This window comes from Grammomys surdaster, unplaced genomic scaffold (assembly GCF_004785775.1).
Source record: "Grammomys surdaster isolate TR1022 unplaced genomic scaffold, NIH_TR_1.0 234, whole genome shotgun sequence".
Taxonomy (NCBI): Eukaryota; Metazoa; Chordata; class Mammalia; order Rodentia; family Muridae; genus Grammomys; species Grammomys surdaster.
Window position 1 is genome coordinate 3,413,110 of NW_021604679.1, and position 24,837 is coordinate 3,437,946.

Genomic DNA, 24,837 nt, shown 5'->3' on the forward strand with positions numbered 1-24,837 from the left:
AAAACAGAAGAACGCATATGACTTTATAATCCTCATTTCTGCAATTGGTCATGTAGCCTTAGCAGGTATTTATAACTACCTTCCTCGGCTACCCATTCTGCATTTCCTCTAGCCTCTGCAAGCACCTCAGCCAGTCTTAGCTCTTTTCCTGGAAGAGTGATCTATACCTTCATTCCTGATGGGTCTGCGCCCTTTGTCATCCCGCTTGGATTAGGATGTCGCAGTTTCCCATTGACTTTAATCACAAGACTAAGTACTAAGAGATGTCCTAAGGGATCCCCTGCACTCCAGACATAATCCTGCTTACCTCCACTGTGGAGAGGCAATCCAATTTTCTCACGGTAATCTGGATCTATCACCACTCCTAACACTGTCATTCCTCTCATTTGGTTTGAGGGCATTAGAAGCCCAAAATGACCAGGGGGAAATCTAAGCTTCCAGTTCAAAGGAATGTTTGTTGTGATTCCTTGTAGGAGCACTCCCAGCTCTGGAGCCAAAACTTCTAGGCCAGCAGAACGTAGGGTTGTGGGGATAGGATGCAAAAACCTCTCTAGTGGGTCACTAGGAATGACAGTGAGTGGAACTATTCTTTTCTACCCCTTGGTTCCTGGACCCATGGATCCTGGCTATGGGAAAAACTGTACCATATATGGATGCTGATTCAAAGCATATACTGCCTTCTGAAGAACTCTGCCCCAGCCCTCCATGTTGCTGACACCTAATTGGTGCTGTAACTGTCTTCAAAAGGCCATCCCATCTTTCTATCAGACCAGCTGCTTCAGGATGATGGGGAACATGGTAAAAACCAGTAGATTCTATGATCATAGGCCCGCTGTCACACTTCTTTGGCTGTGATATAAGTTCCTTAGTCAGACATAATACTATGTGATATAACATGACGGTAGATAAGGCATTCTGTAAGGCCACGGAAGGTGGTTTTGGCAGAAGTATTATGTGCAGGAAAGGCAACTCCATAATCTGAATAAATACCCATCCTGTAAGAACAGAATGTTGTCCTTTCCACAGAGAAAGTGGTCTAATGTAGTCAGCCTGCTACCAGGTTGCTGGCTGGTCACCTTGGGGAATGGTGTCATATCTGGGGCTCAGTGTTGGTCTCTGCTGTTGGCAGATCTGGCATTCAGCAGCAGCTGTACCCAGGTCAGCCTTGGTGAGTGGGAGTCCATGTTGTTGAGCCCAAGCATAACCCCACCATGGCCACTTTGTTCATGTGCCCATTGGGCAATGGCAGGGATGGCTAGGGAAATAGGCTGACTGTCTACAGAACGAGTCATTCTATCCACTTTATTACTGAGTTCTTCCTTGGCTGAAGCCACTTTTTGGTGAGCATTTACATTGGACACAAATATCTTCACATCCTTTGCCCATTTGGTGAGATCTATCCACATACTTCTTCTCCAGATATCTTTCTTACCAACTTTCCAATAAAGCTTTCCAAGACTCTGACCATCCAGCCAATCCATCTGGCTACAGCCCATGAGTCAGTGAACAATCGTACATCTGGTCATTTCTTCTTCCACACAAACTGTAATACCATGTGTACTGCCCTAAGTTCTGCCTGCTATGAAGAACGTACCTTCACCTGTCTCTTTCAGGGTTGTCCCAGAAAGGGGCTGTAATGCTGCAGCTGTCCACTTCTGGGTGGTGCCTGCATAACATGCAGAACCATCAATAAACCAGATCCTAGCCTTCTCTTCTTCAGTCAGCAGCTCAGAGGGGACACCCCATGAGGCTATAGGTACATGCTTGGCAGCAGATGGCATTGTAACAGGAATAGAAACCATTGGCATTTGGGCAACTTCTTCATGTAACTTGCTTGTGCCTTCAGGACCTGCTCGGGCCTGTTCACGTATACACCACTTCCATGTGATAACAGACTGCTGCTGTGCACTCCCTGCTTTATGACTCGGAGGGTCCGATAACACCCAGCTCATGGTGGGCAGGCAGCTCAGGTCACATGGTAACTTGGTGGCCTATTGTCAAAGTTCAGTTTCCACGAGGCCCAATAGCAGGCCAAGAGCTGCTTTTCAAAGGGAGAATAGTTGTCTGCAGATAATGGTAGAGCTTTGCTCCAAAATCCCGAAGGTCTCTTCTGTGGTTTACCTACAGGGGCCTGCCACAGGCTCCAAACAACATCTCTATCTGCCACCGACACCTCAAGTACCATAGGGTCTGCTGGATCATATGGTCCAAGTGGTAGACAGCCTGCAGCCTGGATCTGTTAGAGCCTTCTCCCGTTTCAAGCCCCCACAAAGCCAGCAGCTTTCCAAGTCACTTGGTAAATGGGCCTGAGTAACACACCCAAGTGAGGAATGTGCTGTCTCCAGAATCCAAACAGACCCACTAACCGTTGTGCTATTTTCTTGGTGGTAGAAGGGGCCAGATGCAATAACTTCATCTCTAAATGCCCCACCACTGGACTCATAGGAATATCACTGAGGTAAACAATCCTTGAATTTTGGTTAGATTTATTTTCCAACCTCTGATACGCATAAGTGTTACCAATGAGTCCAAAGTGGTTGCTACCTCCTGTTCATTTGGTCCAATCAGCATAATGTCATCAATATAGTGCACCATCTCAATATTTTGTGGAAGAGACAATCAAGATACCTTCTCAGTTAAGACGCAAGGCAGGAGAGTTATATCCTTGTGGCAAAATTGTAAAGGTATGTTACTGGTCTTGCCAACTGAAAGCAAATTACTTCTAGTGGTCCATATGGACAGGTACTGAAAAGAAGGCATTTGCTAGATCAATAGTTACATACCAGGTACCAGGAAATTTGTTTAAGCAAGGACACTATATCTGGTATAGCAGCTGGAATCAGAGTTACTAATTGATTTAGGTTTCAATAATCAACTGTCATTCTCCATGATCTGTCTCCTGCACAGGCCAGATAGGAGAGTTAAAGGGAGATGTGGGAACCACAACCCCTGCATCTTTCAAGTCCTTGATGGTGGCAGTAATACCTGCAGTTCCTCCATGAATATGATACTGGTTTTGATTCACTATTTTCTTAAACAAAGGCAACTCTAAAGGCTTCCATTTAGTCTTTCCATCCATAATGGCAGGTCACGCCACAGGTCAGGGAACCTATGTGAGAATTTTGCCAACTTCTAAGTATATCTCTCCCAATTATACATTCTGAAACTGGAAAAATAACTACAGGATGAGGTTGGGGGACCTACTGTGAGCTGGACATCAGCCAAATCTCCATTAATCACCTCTCCTCCGTAAGCCCCTACTTTAACTGGAGGGCCACAGTGTCTCTTGGGATCTCCTGGAATCAGTGTCAATTCAGGACCAGTATCCAACAGACTCAGGAAAGTCTGATTGTTTCTTTCCCCCAGTGCACAAGTTACCCTTGTAACTGTCAAAACTTCCTCTCTCCTCCCCACCCCTATCTTAAATCCCCTACAGCTCTTAGGTTCTGCCATATTCCTTTGCCAAGATGTCTTGTACATCCTGCCTGTCAAGGTCCCTCTGGCCAGGCTCTGGGGACTCTCAGCGTGGGCCAGCCTCCACTATCCATTGGTTCTTTGTCTTCAAACTTATACTAGCTTGATCTAGACTTAAGAACCTTAGTGAAGGAGTCTGGACTTCGAACCACTATGCTTAGCCCTGGCAAGGGCAGCACAAAGGTAAACAGAACCAACGGAAAAGGGAAAGCGCGAATTTGAATGAACGGATGGTTTCGAGGGCTCGTCACAAGCAGCAGGAGGCGCTGCCCACCTCCCAGGAGTGTGTGCCTTGCCTCCGAAGCCGGAGTTCTGCCCGCCGCCCCCAAAAGAGACACGGCTGGGAACTCAAGAGGGAAGCCAACCACGGTTCGATCCTGCCTCAGTCCCCGGCCGCCAGAAGGGATAGGCAAGGAGGGGGAGGAGCGTGCCGACTCCTTTCATTCTTCCACGCTAGGGTCTCAGGAATGAAAACTGCCCCCAGCCGGGCCAGAGCGCGGGGATGAAAGGCGGCCCCTAGGACCTCTAGTCGAGCCTCGTCCCGCCCAGATTTCAGAAACCGGACTAGCAGGGGGTGTCGTACGACGAGGCCGCCTGAATGCGGGAGATAGGGGGCAGCGTCGCCCCTAGCGCTGTTGCTCCCGCAGGACGCACACTCGGGTTGGCACTGTCCCAATCCAACGTGAGGCCCCGCCCCGTCTCTTGGATCAGAATCTCGAATCTCTTCTAGCATCTTCCCCTCTCTCCACTGGGCCTTTGGTATGCCCCAGGGGACAGATGTCTTGGGATCTTTAACATTTGGGATGCTGCAAATGCCGAAGTTAAATGAAATACCTCCGGGGAGGGGAGGCCCGGGGGAGCCTTGGGGAGAGGGAAGATGGGCGGGACCAACAGGTCCTGAAGCTGCGCGACCGGCGCGGGGGGGCGCGGAGGCAGGCGCGGGGCGCCAGAGCTCGGTGGGACAGGTAAGGCGGAAACTTAGTGAACCGAGCGCGGGAGCCCGGGGCCCGGCCCCCCCGGGGGTGGACGAGCTCCTGAACCTCGGTCTTCATCCTCTGCAGACAGAGTCTTGCAGGAAAAGGGGGTGATTTTACCAAGGGGTCGAGAATTCCAGAATTTCTACCCTAAAGCCGTTTCCAACGGCCAACCTTTCTCCTTCGACTCTCTCCCCGGGCCGGTGGATCTCCTAGCCAGGTTCCGAGAAGGCAGAAAGCAGGCAAACAAAAGGAACTCGAGTCCCAGGCCGGCCTGAAAGGAGAGGGCGCGGTGGGGGAGGGGCTGGGGGGGACAGGACAAAGGGGCTTTTTACAGAGAACCTTAGAGGTTTGATTTCAGGGTGCATCCTCTGTTACCCCTAATTGTCCATCCTGGCTTAGTTGAGGTGAACACCTTTCCTAGTGGCCAGAGAGAAGAGTGGAGAAAGAAAACAGATATTCTCCCATCCCTCCTGCCCAGAGAGAGTCCTCGACTGTTTCCCGTGGTTTTTTTTCCTGGCTGTGAGCTCCTGCGGCTGGCCATTGATTTGTTAATTCATTAAGTAATTGTGGGAATGCTGGTGGCCGAACTTTGCTGGGTGCTGTTGGGCTGATGTGGTCAGGCTGAAGGACTTGGTTTTTTAAAACTTTGCCTCCTAAAGTATCACAGAAACTTCGAGGGTAGCGGAGGGAGTGGAGTGTGTTTGGTGACAGGTCTGTGGAAGGGCTTGGACACGAAAGGTTTTGAAGAGGTGGTTTTCGTGGAAAGGGCTGTCTTCCACCTAGATGGGATTCCTATGCCAAGAAACTTCACTTCTTCACCTGTCCTTGTAGCTAGTGCTCTGGGACCTGAGGTCAGGGACTGCATCAGCTTCGTGGTTCCTAGAATTAGGTGCAGAGTTCCAAGTTCCAAGCTACCTCCGGGGAGTGCCCACCTATCCCTTAGTGTTGTCTTCCGGTTAACACACAACATCTTGGCGGGAGGACTGTTGGCTTGTCAGCCTAATTCCAAACCCTAGATTCTAGTGGGTTGGGGAGATGCTGAGTGTAGACCTGGCGTCTTTAACAGCTAAGGATCAGTGCAAGCAGGTTGGTCTGTACATCCATTACCGAGCAATGGACTGCTACCTAGCTCCAATGGAAGCCTGTGCCAGTGCTGAGTTTCTGCAAAAAGAGAAAAAAGCTTCATTGCGCAGCTGACCTGCAGGAGGCCAGGAGGATAAGTCTTTCTCCCTGATCGGTGGGCAGTGAAGAGTGAGGGAGCTGCTGATTGGCTGCTGGGCTTGCCTCTTTGCAGGTTGCCTATTTCTTGGGTTGGGATGGGGTGGGGAGGGGAGGGGGTTATGTTCTGCTAGAGGGAGTTTGAGTTTGTGGTAGCAGTGACCTGGTTTCTGCTCAAATCCATTCTTGAAAAGCTGGTTTTCAAGCACTGAGAATCATTAGTGAAGGCCTGGAGGCTTTTCCTGGAAGACAGTGTAAAGAATTTATGTCTCGGTGTGTACAGGCCTTAACCCGATTTTGCTTTTGGTCCCTGAATTCAGATGAGGTTACCCGAGGCCAGAGTTCTCAGTTGAGTCTAAAACTTAACACCTCAGGGTGCAAGAGCAGCAGCAGCAGCAGCACCTGTGACTTTCCCATGAGGAAATATGTAAAGTTACACGTAAAGAGTTTCATTCATCGGTTGTTTGAAATCTCCCATTGCTGGGTTCTGTTTAATGTTAATAATGAAGTATACATGATATGTTTATTATGGTTTCAGAACTGTATTTCAGCATAATTGAGCTTTATAATTGGTCTCTTTATTTTATACATTAAGAACTGAGCTATGAGCTGATTCTAGAAACTCCACCACAGTTCCCAGTTAGAGCTGGGGGATGGGCCAAGGCAGCTTGGGCCTTTCAGACACTGGAAGAACATGTAAACCTGTTGGGGGATGGGAAGGGTCTATAATATTGTGGAGGACTAGGGGTGGGGGGATGGGAAGGGCTGTGGGTTCTTTGGGAGGTTCAGAGAGCACGCTCCCCACAGTGGGGAGCGTCTGTCCCCTGTGAGGGCCCCTCAGCTTCTGCTTGGAGGAGGTGGTCAGTCTGTAGGACTCTGGGGCTAGCATTGTTTGGAAAGAGGGTGTGTACAGGAATGTGAAGGTATGGGAGGGCGGTTGTGTATAGAAGGAACGGGGCTGTTGGTGAAGGGTGGTGGCAGACTGTGACATAGCTGTGCGCAGGAGATGCCTAACAGCCAGCTAGGGCATGGGGAGTGAGGACCGGGTTCCTTAGGGGTTGGGAGAAGGTTGGGTGGTCCCAGAGGTGGAGGATGGGAGGTGATGACACAAAGATCTGAGATGCGGGCCAGTCTGCTGCATCCTTCTAGCCTCTGGGAGCAGGCAACAGTCGGCCCAGCTCTGCTCACCACTCCAAAGCAATGGATTCCGAGCAACTTTTTGCTTGCTTGAGGGTCTGTGGACCGAGAGCCTGGAGGCTGACTTTTCGCCTGGACCAAGGTCCATTTTAGTGAGTATGGAGAGTGAGCTAAGGTTGAAGGTTACCGTTGCTCTTGTATGGAATAGGGGATGACTAGGCAGTGTGGGTCAGTGCCCCATGGACAACATTGTTTGGGGTGCATGTGGATTGCAAAGTGGGTGTGGTGCTCTTGATCCGGCTGGGATGAAAAGAAGTCAGCGCCGTCCGTCCTCCAACTCCCCTAGCACCCTAGAGTCTCTCTCTGCAAAAGCAGCCCTAGCCTCTTTCTGTTGTCCATTTGGTTTTGTTTCTCTTCTAGGTCCTGGGTTTTAAACCCAAGACCTCTGGCTTGTAGTCAACTGGTGAGTTCCATAAACTCACAGCTGTCTTTTCCTTCTGTTTTTGTTTGCTTGTCTGTTTGTTCAGATAGTATCTTCCTCTGTGGCCCAGGCTGGTCTTCTGTCTATGGGCTCCTGTGATCCTCCTGCCTCAGATCACAAGTAGTTGGGACTGCAAGTTGTTACTGGTGCCTGCCACAACCCCCAGCTCAGTCTGAGGTTTTTAGATCCTAATCTGGGAAACACTGAGGCTGTGATCTTCATTCCTGTGTCAGAAGAGCAATGACTCTGTGAGTCTAGGTTTGCCAAGATGCTCCCTGGGGACAGAGTTTCTTACTCTGTTTTGGTTTTTTGTTTGCTTGCTTTTTGTTTTGTTTGTGAGTGTGTGTGTGTGTGTTATTCCTCAATTTCTAGAAAGACAAAGTGAGACATGGGAGTCGAGAAGAGCCATACAAGACAGGAGGGACCTGGAGGACACTGAAGCATTTCATGGCTCGGCATGCTGCATTAGGGTTGCTTATGGCTAGGGGAAACTTGACTCTGCTGCCTTCTGGTTCTCTTTCATGGGGAGTCCCCTTTCCCTGCTCCCCTCTGCCCGGAAGTACGGAGGCCTCGGAGCTGCCTGCCGGCAACTGCCAGCAGCCGGATTAGTTCAGGGAAGGACTTGCTCACCTGCCCCTCCCCTCTGACTCAAGTCCTAACAGGTAACCTGGTTCCCCTGGCCCGGCAGCCTGGGAGGGACAACAAGCAGGCGGGACCTGGTGAGAGGGAGAGAGAGCCAGGGGGCAGCCAGCAGCATATGGTGAGCTTCCTGGGAGCAAGAGCACCAGGTGGCCTGCTTGTGACCCGGGAGACCCCCTGAGGTGGCATGAGAGGTGTCTCAAAGCCCTAATCAGGAAGCAGGAGTCTTCCCTGATCTGGACTGAGCTCTGGAGCAGGTGAGAGTGGGGAGGGATAAGGCCAGTCTTTGAGGTTGAGCAGCAGACAGACCAGGAAGTGGAGGGAGCCCCAGCCAGACATGGCAACATTCCCCTACCCCTAAGATCATTTCTGGGCTCAGGGATAATAGGGGGCTGCTGATAGGCTTGGAAACAAGGAGCCTGTCTCTGTGAGCAGGCCTAAATTTCCGACAGAGATGAGTTGGGGCAGAGAAGACCTGGCTTTGGGAGCGCATTTGTGATGGGGAGGATTCCCGATGGCTTCCCTGAAGTAAAGGATGCTGGAGTTTCCCCTCCTTCTTCTAAGCCTTTCTCTCTCCTGTTGGCTGCTGCTGGGGATAGCTTTTGAGTGTCTGGGCTGCCTGGGGAACAGCAGTGGGACAGTTGGGGAGGGGGTGGGGCTGTTACCTAAACTGTTACCTAAACTGGCCTTATCTAAAGTAAGAACTTTCACACCAAGGCTGGACCTCTTCTGGGTGGGTCTGGGCTGCCCTTGTGAACTTTGGGGAAAGTTCCTTATATTGGAGAGCTGTGCTCTGTGTCTGTACGGGTGTTTTTCTTTGACTGGCATTGCTCAGACGGTCCTAATTCAGGGACTGCGAAGGGCCTTGGACCTTTCTGATTTTCCTTGTCCTTGTGAGGGAAAGTGGGGCTTATGAAGCCAGAAACCTTCCTCAGCTGTCTCAGGAAGCTGCACAACTGATGGTGGATTCCAGGTCTCTGAGCCTGTGCTTCTTGCCCTCCTCGGGGCAGCAAGTGAGCCCAGAGTTGACCCTGCATCATACTGGGTCCATAGTGAATAACCGTGCCTACAGGAGAGAGAAGCTAAAACACCCCTTAGTCTCAGAACGATTGCCTTTCTTGTCTGCTACAGTCTGAACCCCCCTCCTTACTCCACTCCCTACCCCAAGGGAGGGCCTGAGTTATTTCAGCCTTTCAAGGCAACTTCTTAGTGGTTAATAATTAATTAACAAGTGTGACTAATTGATAGCTTCCCTCCCACTTACCCCCTCCCTCTGTCCAAAGCAAACTGGCTTCAGGTGCCAGCTGCCAGCCCTGCTAGATAGAGTCCTAGTCCTTTTTCCTAGTTTAAGATGGTCTTGCCTTTTTCTGGGGAAGGTGGCAGGAAGGCCCAGCTGCCTGATTCTCTGTGCTGGAAAGGACTTGAGATAAAGGGACAGTGTGAACTACCACTAAGTTCCTGGAAGCTCCAGGGGTCATATGGCCAGTCTTCAGTGCATTTGCAAAGCCACCTCATGGACTTGTGTTTCTTTTATTCTCCCTTTCATTCTCTAGACTTGCTTGGAAAACTAAAATTCCAGAGTGCAAATTGTACATGCCAGTTTCAGGGCCATGCTTTTAACTATTGCTGCCCACGGTGCTGTTCACCCTCTCTGGGGCTCAGTTGGCAGACATGGGGAGCCTAGCTGACAGTAGTTCTCCCCCCCATCTTCTCTACCATTCTCTGTTGTCTGTCATGCAGGGTCAAAGCCCCCCTCTCCCCTCCCTGCAGCCGCTGTGCTTTGGAGGCAGCAGGATAAGCCCCAGACAGAAACTCCGAAGGACTTTTGGACTCTTACTCAATGGGCTGACTCAGTGAGGAGGTGGCTAGCCTCTCCTTCCAGACCTCCGCCTGGACTCCACCCTCCCCTTCCCACCCCTGCTCTAGCTAGCAGCTGCCAGCCCTGGCCAGCTGGGATCCCACCAAGGGTGTGGGTTTGGAAAAGAGATAGGGGTGGTCACAGGTGTTGTTTTGGTGAGTGGTGTGGTGGGCTGTACCTACACCATCAAAGTGCGGTCCAGTCCTAGGGAAGCAGAGAAAAGCATGTTTACCTTTCTGTCCTTGGGTAGCTTCTAGTCTGCCGTTGTCTCCAGCAATAATCCAAAAGACACCCTCTACTCCAGCTGTGGGGTGTAGGGTCTGCAGGTTAGCTCCCCCTTGAGAAGTCTCCTAGGTATACTGGTTACTTGGGATTTAGTACAACTCTCTGCTTCCTCTTCCTGGTGAATGACCAGGTCTAGACAACATGGTGCAGTGGTCCTTGGGCTTTGTGTGGACTGTCCAGGCATTTTCTCATAGTGCTTTCAACCAGTGGGACAGTAGGCCATGCCTCATATCTCCCGTGTTCTCAAGCCGGGAACAGCCGTAAAGAGTCCTTTTCATCTCCTTGCTTTGCCAGACTGTCCAATCTCCTCCCCCTCCACCTTCTCCTCCTTTTCTTCTCTCTGTTCTCTTACTTGTTCTATGTACAGCCACCAGTGCAGCAAACCCCTTTGGACCCAGAAGCCTTTTGGGGAGGAGATCTAATGGGGGGGCTAGTCTGCACCCTTGGAATGTCCTCCTATTCCAGAGAGCACTCTGAGAACCCTCACCCCAGATCATCCCAGAGACACAATACACACTTCATTCCTCACCCTTGAGCATCGAGCCACAGGAGACTTCACAGAGCATTTTGGTTGTTATCTTCTCTTAAAAGCTGGGAAAACTCCAGACTACCTACACATCCTGGCCCAGGCTGGGACCGGCGCAGCCCCTCCTTCCTCTGTGCCCCCTCTTCCCAGAAACTCATCATGGAGAGTAAGGATGAAGTCAGTGACTCCGACAGCGGCATCATCCTGCAGTCTGGTGAGTGGATCTAGGAAATTCCCCTGCCCTGGTCCCTGACTCCAGAGTGAGTCCCTAGGCCCTGGGCTAGTTGGGCTAAGACTCCCAAAGGGTTGGGGAAAGGACGGAATGGAGAGGCTGCTGCTGGAAAGATAGAAAGACTAGAGGATCTGGCACCTCAAGGAACTGCAGTTTTCCTTGCTGGAAGGCACTAGCCAGGAGTTTCTGTCCTATCTGAAACTGGGATCTGCTTCGTCCATCTTCAGCTCCAGTGCCTACTAAGAAGTTGAAAAACCGTATCTAACTGTCCAGTCTCTACTAAACCTGAGCTTGTGGGTCTTGTCTGGCTTGGTTTTGATAGAGGACAGGAGAGGAGGAGGAGGAAGAGGAGGCATAGTTCTGACCATGGGCCCCTCCCACACCAGGTCACCTGGTGGGACAGCTCTCCCTTTGAACTATAATGTTAGCAACTTTTGGGCAGCCAGGAACCATGATGTGGCTGTGGCACAAACCATAACAGCTAGCCTGTAATTTGTGGGCAAGCATGAGATGGGATGGATGCATACTCCCTCAGAGGTGGCCAACAGTGTCCCAGGGATGCCTTGCTTCAGCGTTCCTGAGCAAGTGTCCCTTATCTCCCTGCAGGCCCCGACAGCCCTGTCTCTCCAATGAAAGAGCTGACCAATGCAGTGCGCAAGCAGCAGAGGGCTCTGGAAGCGAGGCTGGAGGCCTGCTTGGAGGAGCTGCGCAGACTCTGCCTGAGAGAGGCGGTGAGGCTCCTGGAGTCCCTGCCCCCACAAACTTAGCATGCATCTGAGGAGCCCTGAAACTAACTATGTTTTGGAACATTGAGACCAAGGGTGGGAGCCCTGTCTTTAAGGAGTCTGGAAATTAGACTGAGGTGTGGGCCTAGAGTTTCTATCATGTGGGTTTGACCTGGATGCTGGGTAGACCTTGAGCAGGGCTTCCAGTACAGGAAAGGAAGAGATGAGGGGACGCAGAGGGGCCAAAGAGATGGACGTGCATTTGATAATTGTACCTTGGGTCGAGGTGGCCTTCAGGAGGAAGTGACCAGAGGGAATGAGAAGGCAAAGGAGGAGACACAAAGTGTGCTCCAAGCATGGGAGGAAGGCCACTGTGGCAGATGGGATGAGGTGGGCAGAGGTACAAGTGGCCAGCCATTTCAAGGGCCTCTGGAGTGTCAGGCCCACCCATGCACTGTGGAGTTGGACGGCAAGTTTTAAATGGTTGATCAAGGGCTGGGCAAGCGGAGAGGGGTGGTGGGGCCTGATTTGACTCTGCCCACTCTCTAGGAGCTGACCGGTTCTTTGCCGCCAGAGTATCCCCTTAAACCAGGTGAGAAGGCCCCCAAGGTCCGGCGCAGGATCGGAGCAGCATACAAGCTGGATGAGCAGGCCCTACACAGAGAGGTGAGGAACATCAGAGGAGGTGGTTGCTGGACCTCATCCCCAAAGGCTGACTGCTGAAGCTGTCCAGTACCCTGGCAATCCCTATCATCCAGTGTGGGTGGTGGCCATGTCAGTCCCTGGCTTCTCAGGAGTAGTCCAGATGGCTCTGAGTAAGCTTGCCACCTCAGCAGCTTGGTCCCTGTGGGCAGAGGATTAAAAATACCAATAACCAGCTCAAAGAGGCAGTTGCCTGTTCAGGGAGGTTGGTGTGGCATGAGGTTTGTCCTTTCTCAGCCTAGATGGACAGAGGTAGGGGGTCGCTCTGACCCTAGATGACTTTCCTCTTGGAGAATCCCATGGGTTGACATGTTTGGTCTTTTGGAGTCAGGAAGGAAAGTGACCTACTTTTGTCTTCTCCCAGCCCAGCACAGCAGGTAGTAGGGGGTGGGACGATATGGCCAACTTTTCATGGTGACAAGTTGGCTCTGGGCCCCTCCCAGTGCCCCGCCCTTTGCTGTGTGTCCCTGGACACTGAGGTCTGCTCACAACCGAGTCAGAGCTGCTTGGGGTCTTCTGTCCCCCAAGCACCGAGGACCCTCTTGGCCTTCACTCCCAACCTCTCTCTCAGGACCCCCTGAGCAGCCTGGAGCGCCAGTTGGCCCTGCAGCTTCAGATCACCGAGGCGGCTCGCAGGCTGTGTGCCGAGGAGAACCTCAGCAGACAGGCACGCAGGCAGCGGAAGCAGGCTGCGCTGCAGGAGGAGAAGAAGCTGCGGGACCTTCAGCGCTGCCTGGGGGATCGGCGGAGGAACAGTGAGCCCCCTCCTACCACTGTGCCCTCCCTGGGCAGAGGTGAGCCAGCTGTCTTGAGCCATTCAGGCCTCACAGAGCTCCTGTGGGACAGCCAGCGCAGCCCCGCATTAAGCTTTTGGCTAGCGCCATCAGGGTACACTCTTTCCTGGGTCCACACAGGTCCTTTCTGACCTATGTACCTGACAAAGCATCTCCACTCAGGGAGACCTTCTTCATTCCATTTTAGCATCTCCCACGTAATACGCCACTTCCACAAGACTTTATAGACAGAAGGCACTCTCTGCTTGATCATAACCCAAGGGTTTATTCAAAGTCAAAAATGATCATCAGGGAAAAGTGCAGTAAGCCGAAGGCTCTGCAGCGTTGCACTTTCCTTCAGCTAAGGTTAGGCATCTGTAGGGATTGGCTGTTGCTATGGGTAGCCAATGAGTGATGGGTTCAGGGCCACATACTCATGGGTGTTTCCTGTCAATGTCTGCAACTGGTCAAGAATGCTGAATCGTTCTTGTAGCCTAGTGACTGAGCCCTGACCCAGAGATGAGGGCACCTCAGAACCAGAGCCAGCCAAATGACTTCTATGTGTCTGGTTTGGTGAGCTTCTAGTGCTTTCTGAGCCCTGAGGTGGGACCATTTCCTTTGTCCTGACCCAAATTCTGTCAGGTTAGGACTTGTAGCCTCCATTCTTTCACTCCCAGCTCAGCCCCACTCCCTGGAGTCTCTTGCCTGGTGTGTCTGAAGGACCCAGAGCCTCAGGCTCAGCTTGGGGAGTGACAGACTCCCTCATGCCCCTGTCTATACTAGAATATCAGCCGATTCTTGCCCGGCAGTTCTTCTCTTCCCTGGTTGGACACAGTAGAAACTTCAAGGTCCTCCCTGGTCCCCATGCTGTGTGACTCAGGCAGGCATTGCTTTCAGCACCTGTGACCTCCAAGATGAAGTGTGTGAACAGACACTCTTGGAAGCCTGGAGTAGATGTCAAGGAACAATGTGTTCTTTCATGTCTCGACTGACCCAGGAAACCCAGGCCTAGTGGCCAGACCCTATTCTGCTCTCGGTGGCTCTGGCCCTAATATAGGATATCACTGTCACTCACCAAGACCCTAAGGAAAAGGTCATTCTCTGCTCTTCACTTCCCACAGGCCCTGGGTATGGTAAGGCAGATGCTGACGGAGGTATAATGGCCCCCAAGGGCCACCTCTGTTGTTGAAGGAGCCATTAGTGTAGAGATGTGACCTGTCTCAGTTGGTCTCCACCCCTCTGGTCCCTCTCCACGTGTACTGTTCAGACACTCCTTTGGGCATAGGTGCTGGCATTGCTGGGCGCTTTTGCTCAGGGCGGGGCTTTAGAGGTAATGCCACCACTGCTGCCATTGTGACTGATGGCATTCCTTGTTGGAAGTGGAGAAGCAGGACGGGGCATGCCTGGGGCTCTGGCTTAACCCTGTGTAGGAGGGAAGAAGGCTGATATTCTCAGGGCCTTTAGTCTGAGAGAAGACAGAGGGCAGAGGAACCAGCTGGCACAACCAGTGACTTGTGTGCCTCCCACACGGACCCCACCCTCCAGACGGGCCTGAGGTTCTGGGTTCTAGTGTCCTGACTTGGGAGCTCAAAAGGAGGTGGTTCTGGACACTAGTTGTTCCTGTTTTTCAGCTCCTCCATCAGCTGTACTCACCTGGAGAGGAGGAAGTCGAGAGAGATTGATAATTGGTTTGAGGCTAGAGGGTGTTTTGAATTAAAAAGGAAAAATAAGCAAACAAACCAAAAAGGGGGAAAAAAAAAGTCAAAACAGAACTCCACCCACCCATCCACCCCCCCCCCCTCTTTGCACACAAGGGTTATTCAATTTGAGAAAGTAATTAGCCAGATGAGGATAATTAATTAGTCAGCTCTCTGCAGGTGGCAAGGAGCAGACAGGTATTGAGCTAATTTTTATTATGAGTGAGCTCAAGAACCACCCCTTGTATTCCTCCAATGCAGTGGGTGCCCTGTTTGTGTTTGTTGATTGACTGCTTCAGTCTGGAGCAACACTGTCTAATAGGAGCCCAGTGATGACAGAAATGCTGTGTGTGTGTGTCCAACATGGTGACTGCCAGCTGCATGTAGCTACTGAACATTGAACTGTGTCCCCAATAACTGAGGAGCTGAGTCTTTAATTTGAATTAGTGTGGCCTCATATGATTGGATGGTCTCGTAATTTTGTCTCTGCCTGGGGTGTTCTGCCATGGCTGCCAGGGGAGAGTCACGGTGGATAGAGAACAGCACAAGAGTGAGCCAGGACTGAGTTAGGACAGGGCTGAGACAGTAAACATCTCAGGAGCCGTTTGTGTTTGTCTGCTTGTGCTCCAAGCTTTCCTTCCTGCGAAACCAACATGTCTCCAGACTTCCCTCATAGCTGCAGCTTTTTTTGGCCCACAAAACTGATCGTCTCGCTTATGTGGCTCTCAGAGGTGACGGAGGATGAGGTCTTCCTTCCAGGCCTTTATATTCTAACCAAAGCCTACAATCTGACCCCACGATACACTACTGGGCTGAGAGAGTAACACTTGGGAAATCCTTTTAACCTGACATTTGCCAAAGATAAAGTACTTTAAAGGTTTTGTAAAAAACAAACAAACAAACAAACAAACAAACAAAAAACCTTAAGAGAACAAGAATTCAGTAGGAGGGTTTCTATCCCTCTGAACCCCAGAGCAAAAGTTAACTGTTAGCTATGCAAAGCCTTGGCTGGCTACTGGGGTAGCCTAGCACAGAGGAGAACAGCCATGGCAGTTTTCTCTGTAAAGATCTGGACAGCAAATAATTTTCAACTTTGTGGGCTGTACGGTCTCATATCATAACTAACTCTGCCGTGTTAGTGCTGATACAGCCAGACATCACGAATCTGTGCTTGTGTCTCAATACAACTTTATTGGTGAAATCAGCTCTGATTAGGTGAACTGGACTTGGTCTGTGGGCCAAAGCTTGCCAGCTCCCATCCCGTCTATTCTCAACCCACCTCCCCATCCAGGGTTTCTCTGTGTAACCCAAGCTGTCTTGGAACTTTCTCTGTAGACCAGGCTGGCTTTGAACTCACAGAGATCCACTTGCCTCTACGTATGCCACCAACACCCAGCCATGCTAGCCTTTCTAACAGATGATTTCAGGATGGCTAAGACTGTTTGCTCTTAGAACTTTCTGGTAGTAACCTGTGCTGGCTGATAGGAGAGCCGGTCAAGGAACATGAGTTACTTAGAGCCAGACCGTCTGGATGTGCATTCTTCATCAGCAGTCTTTTTGGTACACTGACAAAATCCTCCTTGCTGGATGGACTAAGACTGGATTTCCTCAGTTACATGGAGATGATAGCATCTACCTTAGTTGTTAAGGGATTACATGAATTAGCGAATGCAACATATTTAGGAAAGCATTGGCACAGTAGAAATTTTAGCCGTTATTAATGTTTTCTTATCTTCAAACAGTTGAAAATGATTTCCGGGTTCCATGTTGGTCACACAGACTTAGGCTCAGACTCCAAAGCATTCTATCTACTCAGGGACAAAAGCAAAAATAAGCCCCTGCCCCCCAATTTCCTGAGTGACAGCCGCAATTGTTTGACATTTCCCTCAGGCGACTTACAGACAGTCTCATCAGCTGGCCAGACCCCAACCTAAGTTGGTCTCCTGAGTCCCCACTGCCCAGCCTTCTGCCCTGACTTCTCTCGTGGATACCACAGGAATTCTCTCTTCTAAGACTGGGGAACTGGGTTGCATTTGTGATGTTTGAAGATTATAGACACACTGGCAAAATGCTTTGTATCCCATGTGCCTTCTAAAATGGCTCTTGGCTTTTCTCCTTTGTCACCAGAGAGCCCTGTTTGTGACCGTGTTCCAGAGCGTTGCAATGGCTTATTCACCACCAAATGGCTAAGGAGAGAACCATTTGAATGTGATTACAGTCACATGTCTTGTCTCCCAGTCCTAACCTGCCAACCTTTTTTCTACCTCTAAGAACTAAGTTCCCGATGCATTGTTTAGCACATAGTGGGTTTTTCGCGGAGGGGGGAGGGGGAGTGAGGGGGATTCAGCTGCTGTTCTGGTAGAGGAATTGGGCTAAGGTTTGCTCACTGCTGCCCAACCCTGGGTTAATTGTCTCACTTCTCTTTTCTCTGCTCCTTCCAGAACTCAGTGCCTCTGATGACAGCTCCCTGTCTGATGGGCTACTCCTGGAGGAAGGTGAGATGGACAGTGTGGGGACTTGTTCACGATGGTGGGGGATTTGCAGAGCTTCCTAGTGAGGACTCTCAGTGGGACCGGAAGGTTTAGGGTATTAGCAAAGGGTCTTTCTGAGCTCTGATGCCAGTAGCTCTCTGGGAACATGCATCACTGAGGGCTAGGGATGAGCTAAGCTCCTCTTTTAATGAGTCCTCTTGATGAGGAAGGGAAAGGTGAGCCCTGCCTGGCCTGAGTGTCTCTCCTTCACTCTGAGGTTATATATGGGTGGAGCTAGTTAGAGCTGAGGAATGGTCTACTTAAGATCACTGCCGTGGTTGTAAAGAAGGCAGCGTGGGGCGGGGGAAGTACAAGACTGTGGATTAAGGACCTTGTTTAAAAACACTAAGAATATCAGGTCAAAGTAGACTAAGAAGGTGATGCAGGTGTGGCCAGGGTGCGCCCAGGCCAATAAGGAAATCGGGCATTTAAGTGAGGCAGGAACAAGGAAACTATCTGCAGAAAGGCACCGTAAGCACAGGCTAGAAAGTGGGGTAGAGAGAGTCAGAGGAAGCGGGTGTAAATTAAAATAGGACTGGGAGGGAGGGAGTCCCTAGGAAGAAAACAGCTTTTCTTATCTGGGGATTGGGGCTATGGCCTGGGGCAGTAGGTCAGGCATTGAGGGAGCGAGGCTGGGGCTATGGAGGGACTTGATGAGCCGGTTTCCCCAGCCTCTGCTTTCTCTACCCCTGCAGAAGACTCTCAAGTGCCAAAACCTCCCCCAGAGTCACCCGCACCACCTTCACAGCCTCTCCCACCCCAGAGCCTTGAGGGCCTGCAGCCAACAGGACCTGAATCTGGAGGCCTGGAGCGGGCCCCCATCCAAAACAGTCCCTGGAAAGAGACCAGCCTGGACCACCCCTATGAGAAGCCAAGGAAGTCTTCTGAGCTCAGTAGCGAGTCCAGGTCAGACTGAGGAGGAAGGGAGTAGGGGAGAGCCCAGAACAGGGGGAAAGTGACAGGGTGGTCCAGACTGGAGGCATGGATGGGGGCGATGTGCAGGCAATCACACACCGTAGCTATGCGATGCTAGAGGTGTGAGAAGAGGCAGCTTATTGGGGTGCTGGTGCTTTGCACTGTTCCCTTTGGGGTTCACCGTCTCTTGAGTCTTTAAATAAAGATACTGCTGTCACTGACTTACCTTCACCCTCTTTGCAGCAGCCCCGCCACCACTCCTCAGGACCAGCCCAGCCCCTCCAGCCTGTGGGTGCTGGATGCTGCCTCTTACCATGTGGTCCCCATCCGAAATGTTCCTGGTCAGCGTCAGGGCCGCACCAGTGCCCCAGCCACCCCTGAGATGCAGGGCAGGAGGGGCCAGTCACAGTCTCTAAGGTAAGATGGCTACCCCAGAGGTTCAGGGAACATCCCATTTCCATCCCAAGGTACAAGGTACAGCTGAGACACCCTGGGTGACACATAGTAGTGCTTTGGGTGCTCCTTTGCATCCCTCTCTGGGGTGCCTCTCCAAAGAGGCTGCTCTTTAGCAGAACCCAAAGCGTCTCATCCATTCTTTCAAGAAGCAGAACTTGAGGTCTCCAGCCTTGCTCTGTTTTCTTGCATCGGTAGATGACAGTGGTTTATCGTTGGTCTCTGACAATGCATAGTTCTCTTTTTCAGTTGATGTACAGTTGGTTCGCACTATTCATGGTATATATACATTGCTATAACGTTGCTGGAAACATACACTCTTCTACAGCAGTGGTTCTCAGCCTGTGGGTCATGATTCCTTCGGGGGAGGAGACCTAATGACTCTTTCACGGGGGTTGCATTAGACCATTGGAAAACACAGATATTTACACTATGATTAATAACAGCAAAACTGCAATTATGCAAGTAGCACCAAAAATAATTTTGACATTAGGGGGTCACCATATGTGAGGAACTGTATTAAAGGGCTCCAGCCTTTAATACAGGTTTAGAACAACTGTCCTATAAGGAAATACAGGTTTAAAGGACCGGGGACAGTGTTGATCACTAACTTTAACACATTATACATACACACACGCACACACACACAGACACACACAGACACACACATATCTCCTATATCTCCTTGTCGAGCATGAGTTTCTGTTTAAAGACAGTTTTTGTTGAAGGACACTCAATGAAACTGTAACTCAGTCTGAGTGAAGTCGGCCTAGCAGTCTTACTTTGTCTTCAAGGCACCTCACAGTGGTTTTGTGTTTAGAAACTGCAGAGAGCACTTCACATCACTTGTGGGGCCATTGAAATATAAAATAGCCAGGTATGGTTCTCCCAGCACTCAGGAGACAGAGGCAGGTGAATCTCTGAGTTCCAGGCCAGCCTAGTCTACATAGCGAGACCCAGAACAGTCAGAACTACATTGAGAGACCCTGTCTCAAAAACAAATAAGCAAACAAACAAACACACAAACAATAATATAGTGGTCAGCCCCCCCGCCAGGTGCACTAAATAATGCCTCAGGAAGTGGACTCTGGTCCATGGGAAGGTGCCATCCATTTTTAGGGAGGGCCTTCTCACTTCAAATAACCCAGTATAGAAACTCCCTCACAGATATATCCAGAGGTCTGTCTCATAGGTGTTTCTAGACCCTATCAAGTTTGCAAGAGTAGCCATCACAAAGAAATGTTGCCTGAATTGATTTTGGACTTAGCAAGTCAATTTTAGTGCATAGGTGGGCTGGCATATACTAAAGCTATGAATTACAGAAAAACGTTGTATGCCCCTCTTCAAGCTATGTGATAATAGTTTTACTCAGTGAGGTCTGAAGGACAGCATCAGTCGTAGCGACCAGCTACCACCAAAGCCTTATCAGGCAGCAATGAAATTTTACCTACTTACCAAGGTCATTTTATAAACAGTGTGTGCAAAAATCTTAAAAGGCAACTCAGCCCCATGCCCAGTATATAAGCGAAATGGGGTTTAGATTTCAGCCCTCCTCATCCTGTGCTGCAAGCACCTGCCCTCCGGAACACATGAAAGCTTTCCTATTTAAGTTAGATCCTTAACGACATCTAACCACTAAGAGTCTGAACGAATGCTAACATGCTGTACCCTGGCTGGCTGGAAATGTCACATGGATGTAGCAGAACGTTGGCCCTTCCTATTGGGCTGAGAAATCAAAATATTTAAAAAAAATCAACATATCGGGGCTGGAGTGATGGCTCAGCAGTTAAGAGCACTGGCTGCTCTTCTGGAAGACTGGGATTCAATCCCCAGCACCCACATAGTTCCCCACACCTGTCTCTAACTCCAGTCCCAGGGGATCTGACTCCCTCACACAAACACTCATGCAGGCAAAACACCAATGCACGTAAGATAAAAATAAATCGTTAAAAAATGTATGCATCGAACATGTGTGCCAATTCCTTTTGCAGGGCTGGGATTAAACCTAAGACTTCATTCATGTTAAGCAAGTATTCTTACCTCTGAGCCACATTCCCTGCCCCTCAGAATCTTGTCAAGTAGTACAATATGTGAACTAGTTACATAGTATTTACACTGTATTAGGAATTATAAGTACTCCAGAGATTAAAGTCTACAGGGTATATTGTATGTAATACTTGCCTATTTTTGTCTGATCTGAATTTTGTGGCTCAGGAATCAATTTATCCTGATGTGGAAAAGTCTGGCAGAGAACAAGAGCAGTACAGCTATGTGGCACCCGGGGAGGGAATGCCCTAACTCTGCCTATTAGGACAAGACTGGGTTGTTTGCTCTGAGGAGGCCTGACCTCAGTAAGACCTAGTACATGCTCATTGCCTTGGCCTAGAAATAGAACACTGGCATCCAAGGTCATAATTCATCACTCCGATATGGCCCCTCCCCTACTCAAGGCTTTCCGGTTTCCCTCTTCAGGGTGGACTCCTTCCGAGCAGGTGCAGAGGGCCGAGGTCGCAGTGCCTTTCCCCGCCGCCGCCCCACTCATTACACAGTGACGGTGCCAGACTCCTGCTTCACACCCAGCAAGCCCCCGCTGCCACACCCTGCCTGCCATTCCTGCTCTGAAGACAGCGGCTCTGATGTCTCCAGCATCTCCCATCCCACCTCACCGGGCAGCAGCAGTCCAGACATCTCTTTTCTACGGCCTCTCTGTCCCCCTGAGCCACCTCGCCACCGTGGGGTCTGGGGCCCAGCCTGTGGCAGAGAGCTGACTACTCATTACCCTAAATTTCTGCTGCCTGCTGGGTACTTCCCAACGGGGCGCTATGTGATGGTGGCCGAGGGCCACCTGCCTCCAGGCGAGTGGGAGCTGTGTCGTGCAGCCGTGGGTACTGCCTATGACGAGGAAGGTGCACCTCTGCGTTACCAGAGGCTGGTGCCCTCCCACAGCCGCATTGTGCGCACACCTTCACTAAAGGACAGTCCTGCGGGCCGGGGACTCAGCAAGGCAGCAGTCTCAGAGGAGCTCAAGTGGTGGCATGAGCGAGCGCGTCTCCGGAGCAGCCGCCCCCACTCGCTGGACCGCCAAGGGGCTTTCCGTGTTAGGAGTCTGCCTCCTGGGAGGGAGAGCTTCGGGCGGCCCTCGGGACCTCGGACACAGGTACAGCTTCCTCTACGGGGAGGAAATTAGACTAGCAGACTGCTGGCTGAGTAATCACCAGTTAGGAAAATTAGACCAAAAAGAGGATATTTCCTCTTGGCTTTGGAAGGCACTTCTGACTTCCCTGGGGGTGTCTCTTAATTGTGTTGTGCTGTGTCTAGTGTCTAGTGCAAAAGTGCATACCAATGTGCCCTGGTAGAGATTGTCCATACAGATAGCTCGGAGATTTTCTCCTAATGGCTTCACAGATGATCCACAAGACAGATAAACTTCCTCAGAATCAAAATGTGCAACCCGAATTAACCCCTGGAATTTTGTAGCTCGAGGGCCCAGGGACAAAGGGCAAATCTGGAAAATGGGTGTATAGAAAACAACTCCCTGTAGCCAGGCTGGGAAGGAGATGGTCTCACAGTTACACAGCTAGAGTACCAGATTCTGATCCTAGCCCTGCTTAAACTCCATGGCTCCTTGGGTGACTTAACTCTTAGGCTTCTGTTTCCCCTTCTAAAAGACAGGCATAGTAAATGACCCCTCTCATGGGGTGGATAAGAGGCTGAAATGGTTAAAGCAATGTATGAGAGTACTAGATCCAGCAATAGCTCTGTCACCGGGGTTCCCAGAGGGTGTGGTGTGTGTGTGTGTGTGTGTGTGTGTGTGTGTTAGGTTGTATCGGAAGTAAGTAGGATTCGGAACACTCTGACTTCGGGTAGGGGGTGCAGCCTTCGTTTCTGTAAGCCCCATTTCTTCATGCTGGGACTGAGGCTCGCCGGCATGAATCCTTTCTTTATTCTCTCATCCTGATTCAGAAGGCTATGCAGGGGACACGCTCTAGAAGTTACCAACAGGCCGCTTCTTTGAGACCCCAGATTCCCAGCAGCCCAGCTGCATCATCCCCCGCCCCCCGATTCTTTGGGCTGCTGCAGCTGCCATCCCTGGCTGGGCAGCACCCTGGCCCGGTCCCAGGCTATACACCCTCTAGCTGGCGTGCCTTTCCCTTCCTGCGAGCTGAGACCTGTCTTTGGTCTAGGTTTGGCTCATCCCAACCTGTCTGACAGGGACGGTGATGAGACATGAGTCCAGGAAAGGTGGAGAAGGTCAGGATGCCCATCACACCCCAAAGAGCCTAGATCAGGAGTGGTACCTGGGGGCATCATCCCTGGGAAGGGCAGAAGCAGAGCATCGGGCCTTCACTATTGGTGGTCTGTGCCTTTAAGCAAAGAGAACGGTATGACTGAGTTTGCTGTGCTGACATTTCTACCCAGTTTGCTCACCCGCCTCTCCTTTCTTCCTGCCTGGGACAGGTGCCCCCAGTGTGCGTACTCCGGAGGTCGCCAGACGGAGCACCAGTGCAAGTCTTTGTGCCTGAGAATGGAGAGATCATCAGCCAAGTGTAACTCCTCTGAAAGCTCACCCAGTGCTGGAAAAGACTTTTATACTGGAGCTGGGGTCGAGCGAGGACCCCCCTCACCCTTAAGTGCTTCTTTTGGCTCTCCGACCCTCATCGCAGGCCGATGACGCAGAGCTGAAATCTTTGTTTTTTACGTGTGTTTTCCAGAAGTCTTGACCTGAGAATTTATATCTGTGATTTGTCTTCAAGGTCCTTTAATAACATGACTATGCATTATCCCCCAGAGTCTGGCCTTTTGGACTAATGTCGTGCTGGACTAATCAACAGCACTTGTCTCCTTATGCAAGACAGGTGTCATAGAGGCCCCTTGAGACTCCCCAGATGCTCTGGGCCCTCTTTCTGAGATAGCTGTTGCTTCTCATTGCTGGAGGCCGGATGTGGTACTCCCTCAACAGAGACCCTTCCCTTGTTTCCCAGATGCTGGACAGAGCTCTCCTCTCCCCTTATGTGCTCTATGACGCACACCCAGGGCACAGGGCGTTTCTGTCACGGTGTTCTTCCCACACCCTACAGTAGTCCCACCTCCACTTGCCATACTGTGTGGCTTCTGAGCCCCTTCCCCAGTGTATAGATCCTCCTCCCCCCTCCATCCCAGTGTATTCTCTCGATCCCTAAGTGCCTTAGATCCTGAGTCACAGACCTGGGAGACTTCCGAGCACCAGTGCCTCCCCACACCTGAGCATCCTTCACAGTCTTACCTAACAGCTATCTCGTGTGGTTGCACAGTGGCGGTGCCCTCAGGTGCAGGGCTGCGACTGTGCAACACTGTGCCAAATACTTCAATAAAATCTGATTGGCCCAGCTGGGATGAAGGATTCTGTGCGTGTGCTTTTTTTTTTTTTTTTTTTTTTTAAACAACCACAGTGTGGACTCCTTGAGATGTCTGCCTGACCTTTCCAACTGGTCTGGCCATGACTCTAGGGAGCAAGCAGGGTGGCAGATAGAAGCTCAAGCTGCTTCTCTGACCAAGCGGAGTTCAGCAAAGCTGTTAAACATGCTGGCTGCTCTTCTGGAAAGCCCAGATTCCATTCCCAGCAGCCTCATGGTCGCTCATGGTTACTCCAGTTCCAGTTTCAGTGCTTTGTGTCAGCTTCATATCTGGCTTCAGATGGCCCAGGCCAAGCAGTATTTTGAGGCTTATGAGAAACTGTTCTTGTGACTGGAGAAACAGGCTTTCCTTGGGTAAGGAGGGTCTATCCATAAGACCCCTTCTATGTTTTTACAGTGGATCTCTCCATGAGAATGTGGGAGGGGGTGCGGGGCGGGGGGGGGGGAGACCTGCAACTTTTACTGCTGCCCTGTAGGGGGTGCTCAGGACGTGGGAGCAGAGCGACTGCTATGGCTAGTTTCTGGAGAGCTGTGGTGTGAGTCTGAGGTAGCCCTGTGTCAGGCAGAGAAAGGGGTCTCTGTTTTGCCTGTCCCTCTCCACAGTCAAGGAAGAGGTAGGTCACAAAGGGTCAGGCAGATGGCTATGCAGGGGTGACTCCAGTCCTGCACTTGGTGGCCAGCCCTAGAGACTAGGAATCTGGCCTTGAAGGGCCTGGCTTTATTAGGTAGGGGGTTGTTCCACACTAGGGGTTGGGTGGGAAGGGAAGATAGTTCCAGAGCCTCTAGAGAAGCTGTGGGCATCTTTATCTCAAACCTGAACA

General features: G+C 50.9%; 1 protein-coding gene across 2 annotated transcripts; it reads left to right on the top strand.

Annotated features, from left to right (window-relative positions):
* Positions 1-4,060: 4,060 nt before the first annotated feature.
* Positions 4,061-24,002, top strand: Inava (innate immunity activator). 2 transcript variants are annotated; one of them, XM_028773811.1, is made up of 10 exons: positions 4,061-4,439; positions 10,661-10,809; positions 11,434-11,558; positions 12,102-12,218; positions 12,826-13,048; positions 17,166-17,219; positions 17,951-18,161; positions 18,414-18,587; positions 21,096-21,780; positions 23,082-24,002. In XM_028773811.1, the coding sequence occupies exons 1-10, from the start codon at positions 4,300-4,302 to the stop codon at positions 23,172-23,174; spliced, it is 1,971 nt and encodes a 656-aa protein (XP_028629644.1). In that variant the 5' UTR covers positions 4,061-4,299; the 3' UTR covers positions 23,175-24,002. The 2 variants fall into 2 exon arrangements, with proteins under 2 accessions (XP_028629644.1, XP_028629645.1); XM_028773812.1 differs by lacking the exon at positions 4,061-4,439 and having other exon boundaries at positions 10,727-10,809; positions 21,096-21,720; positions 23,082-23,174.
* Positions 24,003-24,837: the final 835 nt, after the last annotated feature.